This window comes from Drosophila miranda, chromosome XR (genome assembly GCF_003369915.1).
Source record: "Drosophila miranda strain MSH22 chromosome XR, D.miranda_PacBio2.1, whole genome shotgun sequence".
NCBI lineage: Eukaryota > Metazoa > Arthropoda > Insecta > Diptera > Drosophilidae > Drosophila > Drosophila miranda.
In genome coordinates, this window is record NC_046674.1 from 28146136 (window position 1) to 28165512 (window position 19377).

General features: G+C 41.7%; 3 protein-coding genes and 1 non-coding gene across 4 annotated transcripts; all 4 read left to right on the top strand.

Annotated features, from left to right (window-relative positions):
- The first annotated feature begins 2557 nt into the window (after positions 1-2557).
- Trnal-cag lies at positions 2558-2641 on the top strand. Its single transcript has one exon. It is a non-coding gene; the product is annotated as a tRNA-Leu (tRNA).
- A 2923-nt stretch (positions 2642-5564) lies between these two features.
- Positions 5565-6773, top strand: LOC108165607. Its single transcript, XM_017301684.2, has 2 exons — positions 5565-6172; positions 6233-6773. Exons 1-2 carry the CDS (start codon positions 5697-5699, stop codon positions 6702-6704), a joined length of 948 nt encoding a protein of 315 aa, XP_017157173.1. The 5' UTR covers positions 5565-5696; the 3' UTR covers positions 6705-6773.
- Positions 6774-8963: 2190 nt separating this feature from the next.
- On the top strand, positions 8964-10267 carry LOC108150793. The gene is made up of 3 exons (XM_017279095.2): positions 8964-9110; positions 9175-9568; positions 9629-10267. The coding sequence occupies exons 1-3, from the start codon at positions 9097-9099 to the stop codon at positions 10070-10072; spliced, it is 852 nt and encodes a 283-aa protein (XP_017134584.1). The 5' UTR covers positions 8964-9096; the 3' UTR covers positions 10073-10267.
- A 6027-nt stretch (positions 10268-16294) lies between these two features.
- Positions 16295-17986, top strand: LOC117186575. The gene is made up of 2 exons (XM_033387535.1): positions 16295-16837; positions 16898-17986. The coding sequence occupies exons 1-2, from the start codon at positions 16609-16611 to the stop codon at positions 17053-17055; spliced, it is 387 nt and encodes a 128-aa protein (XP_033243426.1). The 5' UTR covers positions 16295-16608; the 3' UTR covers positions 17056-17986.
- Positions 17987-19377: the final 1391 nt, after the last annotated feature.

Below are 19377 nucleotides of genomic sequence, written 5' to 3' on the forward strand. Positions count from 1 at the left end.
ATGACAATTAAATAAACTACCAATATGATATAACAACAATAACAACACTGTGTACCAAATTTGTTTTAAAAATACCTCTCTACTACTTTTATGTGCCAGAAGATATAATTTCCATCGCCATATCTACATTATATGTAAATATCTAGGTTTATGAAGCTGTAAATGTCATTAGGTGTAGTTTGAGCGTTCGTGCAAGGATGAAAATACCCGTATGGATGGTACGGGTACCTTAAGAAAAGGTATTGGCTCTTTTCAGGTTTACTTGATACTTAGTGTTTCAGATTATTCCTTCTGTGAGTTGCAAACATCAAAAACAACGAGCGGATACCTTATACCCGGTACTCAGTCAGTGTATACATATATGTATAGTATGTACATATTTATTAAGAGAAATAGTATTCAAAGGATATATAAAATGGGACTATTTATACCCGATACTCAAAATGAGTATTGGGGTATATTAGATTTGTGGTAAAAGTGGATGTGTGTAACGTCCAAAAGGAATCGTTTCCGACCCCATAAAGTATATATATTCTTGATCAGCATCAATAGCCGAGTCGATTGAGCCATGTCTGTCTGTCCGTCTGTCCGTCCGTCCGTCTGTCCGTCCCCTTCAGCGCCTAGTGCTCAAAGACTATAAGAGCGAGAGAAACGATGTTTTGGATCCAGACTTCTGTGATATGTCACTGCTACAAGAATATTTCAAAACTTTGCCCCGCCCACTTCCGCCCCCACAAAGGGCGAAAATCTGTGGCATCCACAATTTCGACGATACGAGAAAACTAAAAACGCAGAATCGTAGAAGATGACTATATCTTCTAGAGTGCAAAATCTGAACCAGATCGTATAATTATTATAGCCAGAATCAAGAAAACAATTTCATTTTTTCTCGCCCTGTCTCTCTCTAACACACACGTAGTAAAAACACGTAGAGTAAAACATTAGCGCCTAGATCTCAGAGACTATAAAAGCTAGAGCAACCAAATTTGGTATCCACACTCCTAATATATCGGACCGAGACAAGTTTGTTTCAAAATTTCGCCACACCCCCTTCCGCCCCCGCAAAGGATGAAAATCTGGGGATATTCACAAATCTCAGAGACTATTAAGGCTAGAGTAACCAAATTTGGTATCCGCACTCCTGTTAGATCTCACTATAAAACGTATATCTCAAAATTTCGCCCCACCCCCTTCCGCCCCCACAAAGGACGAAAATCTGTTGCATCCACAATATTGAGGATACGAGAAAACTAAAAACGCAGAATCATAATGATCATATATATCAGATTGCTGAATGTGGATCAGATCAGATCATTTTTATAGCCAAAAGGAACAAATCAATTTGCACTGGCTACGCAGCACCCGACGTCACGCTCAGACTGATTTTCTGTCTCTCTCGCACGCACTCCTTGTCGTGTCGTTTAATATTAGCGGCGTCTGCCGGAGGAGAGCCATACTGACTTAGTATCGGGTATAACTGTAGAGTTGCGGTCTCCGCAGCAACTCACAACGTTCCCCCTCGCTTATATTGTGGGCAAGCGTCTTCGAAAAGTGTCATCATCTCTAATGAATTCTAAAGTTAAGGGTGTACACTTTGACAGCACCGTCGTAAAAAGGGAATCGTGTGCACACATACAGTTAAATTTCAGCCTCATGCTTAGAACGAGGGAGTGGCTGGCTTTTGAGCGCTCTCTCTCTGGATTTTGAACAGAATTTCGAGAGTGCCTAGAGGCAGTTGAAAAGACAGGCAGAAAAAAATGTATGGGCGTAAATCATCTTACTATTATATGTTCTTTATCGCTGTTCGCAAAAGGGACGAAATAATTGGTTGGTAAATGTCGGGAGAGGGGATCTCACAATTTTGCGGCAACTTGTCATGAAAAATGGGGAAAACATAGAAAGAAAGAGAGGAACCATGAGCGATAGTTATGTTCTAATGTTATTGTTGCACTCCGTTTATCCTCTTTCATCTGTTTCCATGTTTACGCAACTGTCTTTTATTTCACTATATCTGGCTCTAACTCTCTCTGACCAGCTATTGCATCTCGCTTCTCTCCGTCAGGTGGCGCAAACTGCACGAGGAAGAGTGTGTGTGTGAGGGAGATAGAGAAAGGAAGAGAGAAAGAGCGAGAGAGTGAGTTTAGTTCCATTTGTTTCTTCTGGCTATAAAATTAGTAAGATCTGATCCAGATTAGGAATTTAGATATGGCCATTCTCTATGATTCTGCGTTTTCTGTTTTCTTGTATCTTTAAAATTGTGTATCTTCATATCGATTAAATATATGCATCGATCAAAGGTATATATGTATATATTTGTATGTATGAGCATTTTCTTGGAAAATTCCACCGATACCAAATAATTAGAAGGATAAAACTAAATGAAAATGGGCTTACATAACCATTTTCATTTACTTTTGTCCTGATATTATTTTCTAAATTGAATTAAACTTAACTAATTTAACCAATTGGCAATTGATTTTTGTTTGATTTGAACTCTCTAAAAATACTCTTTAATTTTATTGGGCGACTAGAGGTCTTGACTCTCGTTGACTTAACAGTCAGGATGGCCGAGTGGTCTAAGGCGCTGCGTTCAGGTCGCAGTCTACTTCTGTAGGCGTGGGTTCGAATCCCACTTCTGACAAAGATTTTTTTTATCACTTTTTACGCCCTTCCTTAAGGTTTTCACAATATTTACATTTTAAAGCAGAAAAGGAAGCTTTATCGACCCAAACGCTTGCAGTTTTATTGTGTGTGTCTTTACAGAGGTTCTATAATTTTTATTAACGCTTCGAGCTTAGCCGACTTTTTCTGATAGTTTTGGGGCTTCTAAAATTTTTAATTAATTATGTTTTTATACCCGATACTCAAAAAGAGTATAGGGGTATATTAGATTTGTGGTGAAAGTGGATGAGTGTAACGTCCAAAAGAAAGTCCTGATCAGAATCAATAGCCGAGTCGCTAGTGCCATGTCTGTCTGTCTGTTCGTCCGTCCTTTTTGTTTGACGCCTAGTTCCAGACTCCTGTGATATCGTACTGGAGTTTGTTTAAAAATGTTGCCATGCCCCTTTCCGCAACCACAAGGGACGAAAATCTGTGGTATCCAGAGAAAATCGAAGACGCAGAATCGTAGAAAATGACAATATCTTTTAGACTGCACAAACGGAGGCAGATCGTATTATTATTATAGCCAGAATCATAAAACCAATATCATTCTCTCTCGCTCTGTCTCTCTCTAACACACACGTTTCATGGTCGGCTTTGCCTAGCGCTAAAAGAGAGCGGCTAAATCTGAGAGACTATAAGAGCTAGAGCAACCAAATTTGGTATCCACACTCCTGTGATATCGAACATGCACAAGTGCATTTTAAAATTTTGCCCCACCCCTGTCCGCCACCGCAAAGGACAAAAATCTGTAGCATCCACAGATCTCAAAGTCTATTAGATTGTAAGACTGTTAGATCTCACTGTTTATTTCAATATTTTGCCTCCCCACATTCTGCGCCCACAAAGAACGAAAATCTATGACATCCACAATTTTGAAGATACGAGAAAATTAAAAACGCTCAATCATAGAGAATGCCATATCTACCAGATTTCCGAATCCAGATCGAGTCATTACTATAACCAAAAGGAACAAATCAATTTGCTGGGGCTAAGCAGCGACCGATGACACGTTTTGACTGATTTTCTGTCTATCTTGCACTCTTTGTCGTTCGTTGTTACATGCCGTCTGGCGGAGGAGCGCCATACTGACTATGTATCGGGTATAAATGTAGAGTTGCGGTCGGCAACTCACAACGTTCCCCCTCGTTAAGTATCGGGTATAAAAACTAATACAGATAATTTATTGTGTAAATACTCAAAAGAAACCAGCATTAATCCCCTTTTAAAATAAAGTAATCGCTTTAGAATATTCCGTGCCGTTTCGCAGATTTTGTCATTTTAATAGATTTAGTCATAGTCGATTTTTATTTCGCGAACGCTCGCGACCACTTGTTTATGGCTGTCATTATGAAAACTTAATGTCGATAAACGCCATCTTTTGTACTAAACACAGTGCTAACAATATGCTATCGAATCGGATAAAAAACCTGGGGCAACCTGTTTTCTATCTTTGTTGTGCATCAAAAGCGTACGAACGTACGTTCGCGAAAAGTGGAAATGGCCATATAATACATACATCAAGAAACTTTTTCTGAGTATAATATTACCCTCCGCAACATATAAGTATTTACATAAATATGTACGTATACGGTTTCACCCAATATCCCCAACTTGCTGGTGTTTTGGTAGGGGTCCTGTCTTGCTTTGAAACACCTTATCGATTTTTTCTTCACTGTTTTATTGTTTTTAACGCCGCTGTTCAACTTTAATGTTCTTTTATATCATGCAAATCCGTATAGAAAACAAAATTGGTTTGCTCTGGAATCTTGCGTGGCGTGAGTGCTTCCTTGCCTCCTGTTGATGCTTTCATGGTGTCTTCCGACTGAGCTCAAGTGCGGTACTGCAATAGAGTACACTCGCAAGTATAAATATGTAAATATTTAAATTTCCTTGTTTCTTCACTTTCCCTTTTATGAAAGATTTTACAATAATTCTTAGCGGCACACTCGTTCGAAGTCATTCCGTCCTCATTGTGGAAATTTTTATGGAAAGTTCTCATATCATTATTGGAATACCGTGTGTTTCCATTACAAAATCCAGAATCATATTTTGTATGCCCTTGTTTGTATTTATTAAAAATTGTATATGTGTTTCTACAGAATTCAAACAGATTTCTACACAAGACCATCAGAATGGATGTGATTTCAGCGGACAATGGACAAGCGGTACGGTCATGTTGGTACTGCTCCGCAAAGTCTGCGACGAAGGACTTAAACCCAGGGTGCCCAGCTGTGTTCGACCAGAGCAGCGAGTCATGGATAGATTTGGCTTAGGCCTCCAGGTGCTTATTGATTTAGCTTCTTCACATCCTACAGTGCTCGATGGAATCAGCATTGGCGTATTCGTCAGAGCGTACAAGACAGTATATTGGAGCTCCGGTTAATGGACGGGGATGATCCTTCAGTAATAATTCGCCACAGAGGCGCAGACGTCAGTCGAATCACTGTGGCGACACTCGTTGCATTTTGATTTGGGCCTATCTTCTATAGCAACCATAGCACTTGTTGCTGTTACTGCATCTGCACCTGTGAGAGATAGCTGTCCTGCTGCTTCTGCTGTTTAGCCTCATCCCCAAGAGCTGATTCACCACCACTGTGCAAGACATCGTATACTTTCTCCTGTGTGACTTTTACATTATCAAGTCTCGCCCGATAGTTGGTTCCTGTCTGTTCGCGCTAGGAAAGCTCTCCCCAAGCCAGAGATTCCTTATTTAAATTTAATAATAAATACTTTCTTAAAATGTATGACCTTTTCTTTTGAGTAGTTGTGACTGGAAGATTACAAATTTTTAGGAAACAAAATTTCAATGATTTCAAGTTTTTATTTTTAAAGGAGTATGCCAAGTATGACCTGACCTGACGTTACGGTAAGAGAAGATTCTTTTGGGTATTAGACGACACTTCGATATTTGTCATCGAACATCAAAAACAAAAAACATTCATAGAGACATTTCGACTAACTGCTACAAAATATTTATTATTTCTTATTACATACAATTCTGATATCAGTACTGTACTTGGGGTCATCGGATAATGTCTAACACACCAATTCGGCCGATTCCCATTATGAAAGCAATTTTTGCAGAGCCGCGAGCTACTCAGGGCCGCAATTTTCTCATGGAGAATAAAGTGAGCTTGCACTTGCTTGAGAAATCAACAAGTGAAAAACTAGCCGCCAAGGAACCAGTGCGTCCCAAGTGGATGCCAGCTATATGCCGCCAGGGTCCCAAGGCACGGGAATCGAAAGCAGGCAGACCCCCGGTATTGGTATCCAGAAGAAACAACCAGAAAATCAGTGTGAAACGCAACAGTAACAACTCGCATTCGCATCACCCATTGTGTGTGACCGTGCCAGAGTCTGACTTGGAAGAGAGCAATCCTGTGTTGCACGACCCGTCGGAGGAAACACAGGAAGAGATTGTGCAGTCGCCGGACACTTATTCCACGAGCACTGGCATACAAACGGATGATATCACCGATGTCCTCTATCTCACAAATGCCCTTAAAAAGTAAGAAGAGATAGATGAAGCAAAGTATATAGATTAAGGTACCATGTTTTTCTCTTTTAGATGCAGCTTTGATGGTATATCTATGCAGTCCAATCAGTACGATAATAACGAAGACGAGGATTTGCTGTTACTTCGCACAAACGGCAAACAGCACAGTTGCTTGAACATGAAAGAATTGAACACAATGCCCTTACCCGACGATGATCTCAAAACTGAAGTATCTTCGAATGAGGAAGGTCTGCTCAGTGCCCACAGCCGCTTTACAGTGGCCACAAAGGCATCAAATGCTAGCACCAAGTCGATAACATCCAAATGCGACGAAAACAAGCTCGGATCACGCGACCAGTTGCGTCTTCCGCGGTATCTTGAGAAGGAAAAGCGCGAAAAAGGCGCAGCTGCAGCCGCGACCAAGAAGCTTGCCGATACACGTGCTCCGGACTGTCGCCGCGGTCACATGCCCATCACCGCACAGACTTTGTCGGTGCGCAGCCGCAACGCGGAAATCGGTAAAGGAGCTGGCTATCGTAAATGAATCTATAAGTTGTACACGTAACCACCAAAAGCTAACTATATTGAAAATAAATATTCAGATTGCATTCGATATTTTTTGCTTCTCATTAATTGACTGTCAGCGCTAAGAAGCCCCCAAAAACTATGAACTACGACCTTATTTTTGCTTATATTGATTTTTTTAAGATAGTTCAATATGCTAGAGAGATCTTGTAGAATAGTTTTTATTGAGAGTCAGTTTTCCCACAGGAGATAATAACAAATGAAAACACTTGTCTACATCTCGAAACCAAGCTCGTGTCCGCGGGACTGTATTTTGGCAGAACGACGGCCATTTGCTATTTACTTACAAGTAAGCGGTTGATAAATTCACAAATTATTAAATTATATTTCATTTCATTTCTTGAAATTGTAAGCCTTATTGGGGTAAAAGTATTTAGGTAGGTAACATACACTTATCTTATTTTTTGTCACAGTTTTTTGTTGCATTTGTTGTTTCTCCACACAGCATGCAGGTTTCGTCGACAACGAACTTGTTGATTTATTCATAACAGCCCGCTGTTAACGAAACCCGATTTCAATGTGGATTTTTCGCATCAAAGATTCGAAATAAATATTTGGTTTCCATATCCAACTTGGATTTTAGCGCGGATGTGGATAGATATTCGTAGATGGGGAGAAACCGCTTCGAAACTTCGAAGCCTACATAGATACTAATTAAGCTGCCGTGACTGCCAGATAAGAAAATAATGCATTTTTATAAACAAAAAATAAAGTGTCATATGAAGTCGGATATAGCGAAAAAAAATGAATAAAACTGGATTGAAAATATATACTTACATCATACATATGTATTTGTATGGGTCGCTGCAATTATGGGGCGGTACGGTGGTCCAGACGCTGCATTCCTTCCTGTGGGAAAATACGTCACGCTTCACAACTCCTTCCATTTTTGATTTACTCATGATTTAATGCTCCAATGTCTGCATAAAAGTCAGTGATCATCCGCAAAGGCAATATTGCTGAATATTGTCCTTCCAATATTTGGACTGTGTAGAAAAATGTTTCTTGCTGGAAATTCTCCTGTTTTCCGGTTTTCCTGAGAGTAAGAAAGTAAAAGCATGCGAATAAGATTTATTTTTATCCTCCACATATTTCAACAACACTTCTGATATGCAGCTACTCAACATACGAGTATGTATGTGTTGAAGTGGGCTTTTCAATGTATCTTCATAGTGTTATTTCGAAATATCGAATTACTCTTTGAAGTAGTCATCAGGATGCACGCATCAGACCACTGAGGAGCGTAGGCTGAAAGCAAAGATGATGATGAGTTTTGGATATTTTCAAATACTATGTAAGTACTATATAAATTTGCAAGAGTATTGAAATATGGATATTGTCGCTGGTTGAGAAACAGCGACAAAAACAAGCAAGTAAATAATTCACTTAAAATCAAATAAAATGTAATTTACTTTCAACGGAAGGAAATTCTGTGCGCACAGTACGCGAGGGGTGGCACTTAAGCCGTCAGCCGTGGCACGGCCAGGCTTCTGTTCTGTCTGTTTTACTGCTTATAAAATGCAGACAGTTCATCCTGCGGGTAGAGGACAGGACAGCGTGAATCAAGCGACTAACAGCAAAACAGAGGGAAAAAAAATCGAAAAAGGGAATTTGTTAAAAACCGGAAGGAAGCTAACTTCGGAGGACCGAAGTTTATATGCCCTTAAATTTGCATCAACAATATATTTACATATGTACATATACATCTATATTTCGCCTGGGTCTTTGAACGATTCCTTATATGATTGAGAGATTAGCTAATACTATTGGAACTCATCTGTTCAGATATATGCATAATCTACCGTTTAAAAAAACAGTTCAGATTGTTTTCTTGCGAGGCCCACGTGTTTTGACATCAAGAAACCCTTCACTCAGTTTGTATACTCAGTATACGCACTTACTTGTCTCTATAGAGCAGTCAACGACTATCATGGATATTCCTATCTCCACAGCAACTGTAGGAACAATTATACAATACCCTCCTCAAGGGTTTGAAAATAACCTTAGCGATACATGAATTGATCAGTCATGGTATGTCAGAGATTTGTGCTTTCATAAGCTATATGTAAGTACCTACTATAAAGCCTGACTGCAAGACATCTACCAATTTATTTCCATATAACTGGTTTTGGGAAATAGATAGTCATTTGTGATGTGTTGATTTTTAAGCATTCTGAAACTGTGGAATATACAATATCAAAATTCAAATGTAATTCCTAGTATGTTTGGCATTAACATTCTAGCATCAGAGCTCACAGTATTCAAAACCGAATCACATCACTGACAAATCACATCAAAATCTTCACATACAATAGCCAAAGCAACGAGAATATAAACGCCAATAAGCCATCATGTGGTTGAGCTTGTAAGCATCAAATTGGCGAGTACATTTGTTGCAATTTGATCCACATTCATCGTCTTGTTCATAGGTGCACTAAGGTTGTCTTCTCTGGCGCTCAGCAAAAACTACAGAAAAAACAAAATGAAAGACGAAACAATCGACAGCTCCGAACCGCAGAGGCTAAAAGCTCATTCCCATTATCTTCAATAAATGCAGTTAAAATTGACACACTGAAGACTAAAAATGGTCTATTGGAAGTGTTCCATGAATGTGTTGAGACCAGACAGAACGATAGCATTATAAATTTGACTAATCCGTCAATGATTCAGCTGATGGAAGCCGTTCAAGCCGCAAATATTACGGGTCAACGTATTATACTTAGTGGCAAAGACTGCACAGCAGATGATAGTAAGACCCAAATGGCCAAGCCGGAAGCTAACGTTGCTCAATCCCTGTTCAAAGCTAACATGAGACGCTTCATGGTAAGTAGTGGGCTTAACATTTGCTAAGGGGAGCCCCTTGTACCACATTGGTTTTTATAGGAAACGGAACATTCTCAGAAACCGGACACTGAAGCACAATTTTACAGCTTCAGTGCCGCAGCTCGAGACTTGATGTGCCGTTCAGTCTCTGCTAATGACGTCCACAATGAACATTCGCGATCATATAACACGCCAGAGTTGTCCGTGATGAGGGTGCGCTCGGAGGATCGGCTGTTCTCTATCTGTGAAGTTGACAGTGATAACAGTGACAGTGACTGTGAGTCGTTGACTCAATCAGAGCGCTATCTGTTCGATACGGAGACTTCCAAAGCCGCCACCGCCATGGTGCTTGAGCGTCCTTCGACCATGATATCATCGGCGAAAAACTTGACAGTTTCTATTAACGGACTAGAAGGCAATCCGCCACAAAATGCGCTCCTATGTAATATGATTCATCTCGCTCACTTAGCTTTTGTGATTGCCTGTCTTCGCGGACTCTTGTAGTTAAATATCCTCAAATATCCGTTCAAAGCCAAATTCTCTTCAAGACGCAATTTCCTATAGCTAAATTATTTAAATTAGTTTTTCATGTAGTACGAAATTAAATATTTGGTAACTAAATTCTTAAAGTTTCTATCCCATGTACGCAAAAAAGTCATTGTTTTAAACCTGATCAAAGAATTTTGTAAGAAACAGATGTAATTTATTGGTCCAGTCAATTTTTAGACCCGTCGTGGAGAGGAGACCAACAAATTTATGTAATTGTGTAGACATACATACATACATACATATTTGCATAGGCAGGTGAGAACCCTACCTTTCTGTGCACTTCTGTACATTTTAAACTTGAAATCTTTCCATAATTCAACCGCAAAATGAAAAGCCCAGGAAGTTTTCCAAGTCACACGAAGTAGCAACATCAAGCAGCATCCAGTCAGACTCCCAAAGGCGGTCCGGGCCAGAGGCAGAGGCAGCGGCAGTGGCAGGCGAGAGAATCAGACACCAGGATTCAGAAACGATGGTGGGGGGGCGGGGGTGGGGCATAGGTATAGAAATGTTGTTAACAGCTACCACTGCAGTGGTGGGGCAATCAAACCGAAAACGATGTTTGCAGGACACGACTTTTGGTTTCGGGGTATTTGTCTTTCCACTTTCTTGGGCGTCAGTTGTGCAAGGAGCAAAATCACATTACATTTACACGGCGGCGGGCTACAAGGGGGTTGTTTCTGTGAAGATTTTGCCTTGCCGAGACCGGTCTGATGTAAATACAATATATAGGCACCTGTACACACATATAGATATTGTGTGTTTTGGGTTAGACCCATATTAGCACTTGCCAATGACCAATTTTGCAAAGTGATAACATTTTATTCCACTTTGGTGCATGCCTGCAAGGCGTAATACGTATACAGGCCTTGGGGTCTCAATGGTTTTCAGATCGGGTGGGCCGAAAACCAGCAAAATTGCAAAATTAAAGATCCGAAAAGATGTTGCTAGACTAAGAAGAACTAAGAGCACGAATTCTGCGCTTTGCTCATACTTTTTTGCTTGTTGGAAGCGCTAAAAGCAGCAGAGGCTGAGATATTTGGGTGTTATCTTATTCACGGCATTCCGATTTTAACTGCTTTGCTAAAGCTCTAGATTTTTGGGCGCTATTAAACATGGGCTGTTCCTCTGGCTTGTGATGGTTTTCTTCTGCTTTTACAAAAAACCCTGAGTGTACATTACCGTTGGATGGACCTTCTCTGTGCGATGATTTAAGAGCGGTTTTTATACCCGATACTCAAAATGAGTATTGGGGTATATTAGATTTGTGGTAAAAGTGGATGTGTGTAACGTCCAGAAGGAATCGTTTCCGACCCCATAAAGTATATATATCTTGATTAGCATCAATAGCCGAGTCGATTGAGCCCTGTCTGTCTGTCCGTCTGTCCGTCCGTCCGTCTGTGCGTCCCCTTCAGCGCCTAGTGCTCAAAGACTATAAGAGCTAGAGCAACGATGTTTTGTATCCAGACTTCTGTGATATGTCACTGCTACAAATATATTTCAAAACTTCGCCCCGCCCACTTCCGCCCCCACAAAGGACGAAAATCTGTGGCATCCACATTTTTAAAGATACGATAAAACCAAAAACGCAGAATCGTAGAGGATGACTATATGTTTAAGAATGTAAGATCTCAACCAGATCGTATAATTATTATAGCCAGAATCAAGAAAACAATTTCATTCTTTCTCACTCTGTCTCTCTCTAACACACAGGTTTCATGGTCGGTTTTGCCAATTGCAAAATATGAGTTCAAGGATCTCAGAACCTATAAGAGCCAGAGCAACCAAATTTGGTATCCACACTCCTGTGATATCGGACCTTGACCGTTTCGTGTCCAAATTTCGCCACACCCCCTTCCGCCCCCGCAAAGGACGAAAATCTGGGGCATCCACAAATCTCAGAGACTATTAAGGCTAGAGTAACCAAATTTGGTATCCGCACTTCTGTTAGATCTCACTATAAAACTTTAATCTCAGAACTTCGCCCCACCCCCTTCCGCCCCCACAAAGGACGAAAATCTGTTGAATCCACAATATTGCACATTCGAGAAAACTAAAAACGCAGAATCATAGATAACGACCATATCTATCAGATTGCTGAATCTGGACCAGATGAGATAATTTTTATAGCCAAAAGGAACAAATCAATTTGCACTGGCTACGCAGCGCCCGACATCACGCTCAGACTGATTTTCTGTCTCTCTCGCACGCACTCTTTGTCGTGTCGTTTAATATTAGCGGCGTATGCCGGAGGAGAGCCATACTGACTAAGTATCGGGTATAACTGTAGAGTTGCGGTGTCCGCAGCAACTCACAACGTTCCCCCTCGTTTATCTTATAAATACCATACATATACGTACATATATTTATTCGTAGCAGGCGCAACAGGGTTGTTCGTGTATATGTATGTGCACATACCCGTACTCAACCGCAATAATAAAGTTTGCTGCCAGCCAATTTGGATCTAATGCACTCAAAGTGCCATAAAAGGGTGGTCGACGTACGTCCCCATTGATCGGGCTGCAGTTGCCGCCGATGCCTTTGCCGTTGCCTCTTGCTCGGCAAAAAGCCCAGTGTACAAATCGAATTATTGGACGTAAAGTCAGCTACTACAATGATGTTGCAGTGACATCCAATTTACTGCTGTTCTTGTTGTTGTTTTTGTTTGTTGTTTTCCAATACAAAAATAAAATAATGCAATATACAGTACCTAATTATATTAAAAGCGACACAAACGAACGCTCCCCGACTCCAGGTAGGGCCTTGTCCTCAGTCACGACCACAGCCACACGGTAGCCACGGCCCTTTGCCGCCGCCAGCTTAGAGGCAACGGAACGTAGTGACGATGTTGCAAATAGATGGAGCGGAAGAAGGGCTGGCCTTTTAACAACTGACTGCCCGCCCCCCCCCATGCACAAAAAATGCAAAACAAATTATGTTTATAGAGTAACGAATGCGGATGCAGAATGAAGAATGCATGTGTACTCATATCATGATTAATTTTTGGTGGAATGGGCTTGTCGGTAGGGGCCCATTTATACATATTTTTTCGTTCGAACATTACAAAATACTGATGGGTAATCTGATCTGAAGTAATGCAACAAGTGTGGACTATTGGCTACCGAATAGTGTCCACTTTATAGAGAAGTTTACCCAAAGATTGGCCAGAATGCTGCTGCTTGTGCTGGTGCTAACTAATACGCATGCATATTTGCGTGCAAATATATTTTTGTTGACTCCATTCTGAAGTAACTGCACGGATATGTGACAGGTGAGGCGGACACAGAGCTGCTGTGTATGAGAGTACTTGGGAGCAACAAGAATGGGAGTTAAAATTGCGTAAAGTTTATTCTACTTCATTTGATAAAGTACGACCGACTACTGGCGGCTGTACTGGAAGCAGTAGTGCTGCTGCTAGCGGATGCCGATTCGGATGTGACGGCGGATGTTGTGAAAACCTCTTTGTTGCGGCCAAACACTTGCACGCACACACCAAAACACCCACCATATGAAGCGGAAGTTGAGGCAACCGTAGCGACCACTGTCGCACTGTCGCACTGTCACAGTCTGCGAGTGTTTGTGTGTGCATGCTGTATTGTAACACGCACATTTCCGGCACCATCCACCCACCAACTACTTGCCATCTTGTTGTACATTTATCACTCGCTTTTGTATCAATAGTCAAGTTTACTGCTGGCTTGACAGACGGACGAAAATGTCTGTGTCTGTGTCTGTGTCTGTCTACCTGTCTGTCTGCAACTTTTGTTTTGTTTATACCCCCATTTTTTGTATCATATCATCAGCTATCGTCATAAGCAGCAATATAACCGCTTTACAGAATTAAAGCACACGGAACACCTAGGAGCTCCGCTCCTCGATTTCGGTAATAGTTAATTGGGCGATTCGAATTACTGGCTTTTCAAATTATTGTTCATGGTTACTAGGAGGAAAATGTGCCTCAAGAATGCCAAATTTCTATAGGTATAAGTCAAATTTGAATAATGCAATGACTGATGACTAATTTTGTATGTATATTTTAGTAAGCAAATAAGTCATACTTTGTCACAAAGAACCTTAGCCGTGACATACATTGTCTGTACCGTATGTATCCCCATTATCAAATCCATGCAACGGTAAACCCTCACCCTTTCCAACAATCTCCCACCTCTTTTTTTCCCACACTCTCGCATTCAACATATATTCATACTATTGTAAATAAATATATGTATGTATCTATATATAGTACATGCATGTACATATGTACATATGTATGTATGTTCAAGCGTATAGATACTTTTTTATACAAATTGCCCTGCGCTTGCCTATGGACACAAAAAGTTGCAATTTAAATGCGGTGCAAGTGTATTGCGAAGGCAATAGACCGTGACAGTGGACAAAGATATAGTTCGATGGACGGGATGGCTGGGCTGGTTGGGCTGGTTGGCTGGTTGACTGTTTGTTTGACTGGCGGCTTGGTCTGCTTGGTTCGACGGTTGGCTGGTTGGCTGGTCGGCTGGTTGACTGGTTGGGCTGCTGCTGGTGTCGACCAAACGCGACTTAATTGTGCCTCAATAGCAAGAACGAATATACAAAAAGGCCAAGAGCGGTACATTTGAAAGCGCCGCTGCTTATTGTGCTCGTTGAATAATACACACCCACTTGGCTGCCCGACGAACGGTCATGAATGGTCATGCTCTTGCCCCGAAGGTACATGAACATCGCGGTAAAGCTTGGTCTAACCCTTTGGTTTATAATAAATGCACCTACACTGAAGATATATTCGATTCTTTCTGCAAAGATTGTTACTCCAAGAAGCATAGCTAAATTGCTAAATTCCCTGTGTCCCATATACGACGACTTTTAAACGATAGCTCTGGGATTAACTTAAGTGAGTAATTTGCATTTACATGTACACACGTGAGTGGATGGGTGCGCGTAAGTACACACACTCTTACATGGGGCTGTAAGTCGTGTAAGTCACCCGTAGCCGTGAGCAGACGGTGAGTTTTACTCTTGGCTGTGTTCGGGGGAGCTTCGAGGATTCACCTGAAGGATTCGGGGGAGAATTGAAATCCGCTGACTTGCGAGATAGTCAAACAAGATTACTATTAAGTGTTGCACACACAAACATACATATGAACATAGATATATGTATATATGTATCTTCCACAAAGAGAGGCTTGTGATTTAGTATTTGTTCAGTACGTTTTACTTTACTCAAATGCTCCAATATCTTCAAAAAAGTCTACTTTTGGTAGTGTTTGAAAGGTAACTATTTTTGGGATGCAACAATGCTTTTTCCATAGTTTAGAACGTGTGCAACCAAGGTTGCAGGACAATATACCGGCGGACTAACCGCAAAAAAACACATTTCTTAGGGACACCTGTTACCACACCAGTTCACGTACGGATGTTTAATAAGTAGAGCTAAATAGAGCCCCACCATATGCTTTACCTTCGACCTAATAGATGCGTTTAAGCACCTTTCGTTTAAAATGCTATGCCGCGGATTAAGAGAACGTTTAAAATACTTACTGGTAAACACAATGTAGTATGTAAACAGTTCTCAGGTTCTCAGGCTCTTACCGGTAAATCTCCTTGATTCTACTTGTACTTTGAATGTTTGAATGCGAGTTACAGCTTATTGTCCAAAGGTCTTACACCCACTTATTGTCAAACAGCTGGTCGCATTGCATTCTCAAGAGATTTTACTTTGAGATCCAAACTTATTTATACACATAAGTTTTTTTTTCCAAGGAAAGGAAAGAACTGATTCCTCGTTTTAGCACAAAGTTGTGGCACTTTTAAAAAAATATTAAAACCAAAACAGCAATATACAAAACAAAACAAAAACAACATTAACCTTAACATTTTTTGAAATAATGCAGAATAACACCGATGGATTGACGCGATCCCAGCGTTGGAAAAAAAATGGATTGCTTAGCCGTTTGGCATATACTTCCGCTTCGAACGTCCCGAACCGAATGAACCATCAACTGTTTTCTCGTTTATAATGAAAACTTTTTGCAGGGCAAGAGAAAGGCCAGGCCAGAGCCAGAGCCACAGCTACAGCCAGAGCCACAGCCAGCAGCACGACGCGATGCTTTTCCAACCCCCAAAATCTAGTGGGCGAGTAAGGGCGAGTCACCTATACGGTATACGGTGTACGGTTTGTACACAACCGCGTATACGTATATGTATACGTATACGTTCTGTGCATGTGTGTGGGCTTGTGTGCGTTGCGCATGTGTATGTGTGTGTGTGGGAGAGGAGCGAAGCAACACAACGCATCCGCATCACAATGGCACTGCAGCAGCAACAGCAGCAGCATCAGTGTTCGTCCATATCGTCGTCGTCGTCGTCGTCGTCGGGAAAATCACTGACACGAGCCACGCGACTCGTGCCCGCGCTCGTGCCGTGCCGTGCCGTGCCGTGTCGTGCCATGCTGGAGGGGAAACGGAACTCTTGTTACTAGTATCTTGCTGCGCTGGGGCATGACGCTGCGATGCACGATGACGATGACGACGATGTCGAGAGTGCTGCTCTGCTCTACTCTGTTCGCCGTGCTGCTGCTGCGGCGGCTGCCACATGGAGTGCGCACCTTTGAACTGTTGCTAGTGCTGTCAGAGCCATTGGCTGGACAGAACGAGCGCCAGCTCCAGTTCCAGCTCCAGATCCAGCTCCTGCTCGGCGAGGGCAGCCAGGAAGCAGCAATACGTGAAAGTATGGAAATTCATCATTTTCTTCCTTTTTTTGCTCAACGTATTTTTCCCCGTGTGGCAGACAACCCGTCTCTCATGGCCCCGTCCATGAAAGCGGCGGCTCGGCGTAGACGACATAAATCTTTTGTAGCTGTTGCTGCTGGCGACTCTATCGTTGTGCATCGTTGTTTTTCCTCAGATAGGCACCCACCAGCGGTCGATAGGTGGTTCAAGTTCTGAAGTGTATGATGCTCCCACAGCTATTGGCCCTAAGCACCCGAACAATGTCAAATGGCTAGATTTGTTAGTATAAATCATTAGGCCAGGCGTGAATTTGTAAACATTTGTGGCGAGATTTCGTGTATGGGAAGTATAGAAATGTTTGCCGATAAAGGTTCATTTTTATGTTTATCTAATCGGAAAATAGTAGTTTCTTGGCTAATATTCACACAAAGTAAGAGCAACATTAGGGCACACAAATATACCAATTTAAATCAAGGCTTTTCTTTAGTGTCTGCTTAATGGAGTGATCCAAGGGTAAGACCAGAAAAAGATATGTGGGTCCGTGAAACACTGCACCAAGAAGTGTCTGTATAGAGTATCCATATTGTTTGTTTGTTTTTTATTATTATTCTGGATCTGACTTATGGCGCATACGTTTGACCAAAATTTTCATACCCTTTGCTCTGGCATGGGTGAATACAAAAACAAAAACAAAAGCAAAAAACAAACACAAACACAAACCAAAAAAATCGGTGCTCAAGCCCATTTATTCCCCGACATCACCCACAATCGGTTGGCTGACTCGCCTGCAAAAAACGAAATTGAGGCATTTTTACCTTTTTATATGTACAATGGGAGAAGCAGACGGACACACGGACACACGGGCACACGGACATAGACGGTCATGCGAATGGAATGGAATGGAATCAATGGACCCAGAAGCACATGACAATAAAAACGGTCTGTTGCTGTCTCAGTTTCTGTGTCCGTGTCTGTGCCTGTGTGTGGATTTCAAAGTGCGTTCGTGGCCATCCGGCTAACAAAATTTCAAAGCGCGCCCCCTGGCACGGTTTCTGAAATCGAAGCGGGGGCAGTGGCAGAGGCAGAGGCAAAAGCATTGCCAGTGGTAGGGGCAGAGCCACATTAAGCTACAGCTATAACTATAAAAAAAGAGACAGCTTTGCATACATACAATATATGTATGTATGTATGCATGTGGGTGTGAGTGTACAGAGTATATTCCCTGGACAACGCTTCATTTACTTCACGCTGGGCAATTCGGGTGCAGTATTGAATTTATTCGGTTGCACTACGGATCCTAGCACCCAGCACCCACCACTTTATACGTATTATATTGTAGTTCCTATTACTAATGCGCATCGGCTCAGCGCACTTCTTTACGGTGCCCAAGTGGTAAACGAGTGCTCGCCGGTTGCGATGCTGTGGCCAATCAATAAATTTAAACTCATTGATGCTTAGCAAAAAGTAGTGCTTACGGCAGAGTTAAATTGATAGGCCACAAAATGAGCAGGTCATAAAAGCCACATGGGGAAGTACGGAAGTACTCGGAAAACTGATTCTAGATGGTAGATGGCATTGAAGTTCCAATTAAAGAGTACGAGTTTTTATTAATTGAATGCATTTGTATGGGAAAGCGTTTGCGATTTTGCTAAGCCAATGCTGGAACTATGAGCAAGGACCACAAAATTAATTATGATTTGACTTTGGGTAAGTTAAAGAAACATTTTGTGGTCGCTGCAGACTAACAAATGGCTCCTTTGCTAGGTTGCATCGCACTCCAGGTTGCTGGCTGGCTGGCTGGCTGGATGGCTGGTGGCGGCGGGCCCTGCCCAGACATATTGTTGGCACATTGGACGTGGTTTTTAATTTGCCTTATCTGCGCTGTTCCTTGGGTCTAAGGTCTTGGGTCTTGGAGCGTGGATCTTTTCTGTGGCCACACGTAATTTATACCTTACTCAGGCACAGGCACAGGCACAGGCAATGGCAAGCAGCAGCAGAAGAAGTAAAGTACATTATTTTCGTCAGTTTAATTAGAATTTCGCCCAGAGATATAAGCGTAATAACAAAGCGCTCTGCGTGATTATGTGCGGATTTTACAATTAAGAGAATTTTCAAATATGAAGCACCACCCAAATATGTCTTGGGGCATACTTATTGGGGCCAATGGCCTTTTCTTTTCTTTTCTTTATTTGTCTATAAGGCTTTCGATTCAATGAAATCACTTCGAATGGTTTCTGTAAGTCTCTCCTTTACTGAAGAACATATTGACGCGGCTTAGATCGGAGTTTCTCTTTCTACAGCGTTACAAGCTTCTGATCAGAAACATAATACCCTGATCTGAAGGGAAATAAATTCGCTATCGGTTTCGTTCTCTGCATGGTTTGATTTGCGTAACACCTTTTCCACACTAACGACATAGGCGTACATATGCGAAAAGTTTACTACAGATACATTTCCTACTCTAAAAAGGCGAGAAGGGGGTTCAGGTGGTGGCCCCCCGAGCTGCGAGCTGCGAGCTGCGAGTGCTCTGTTCACTCG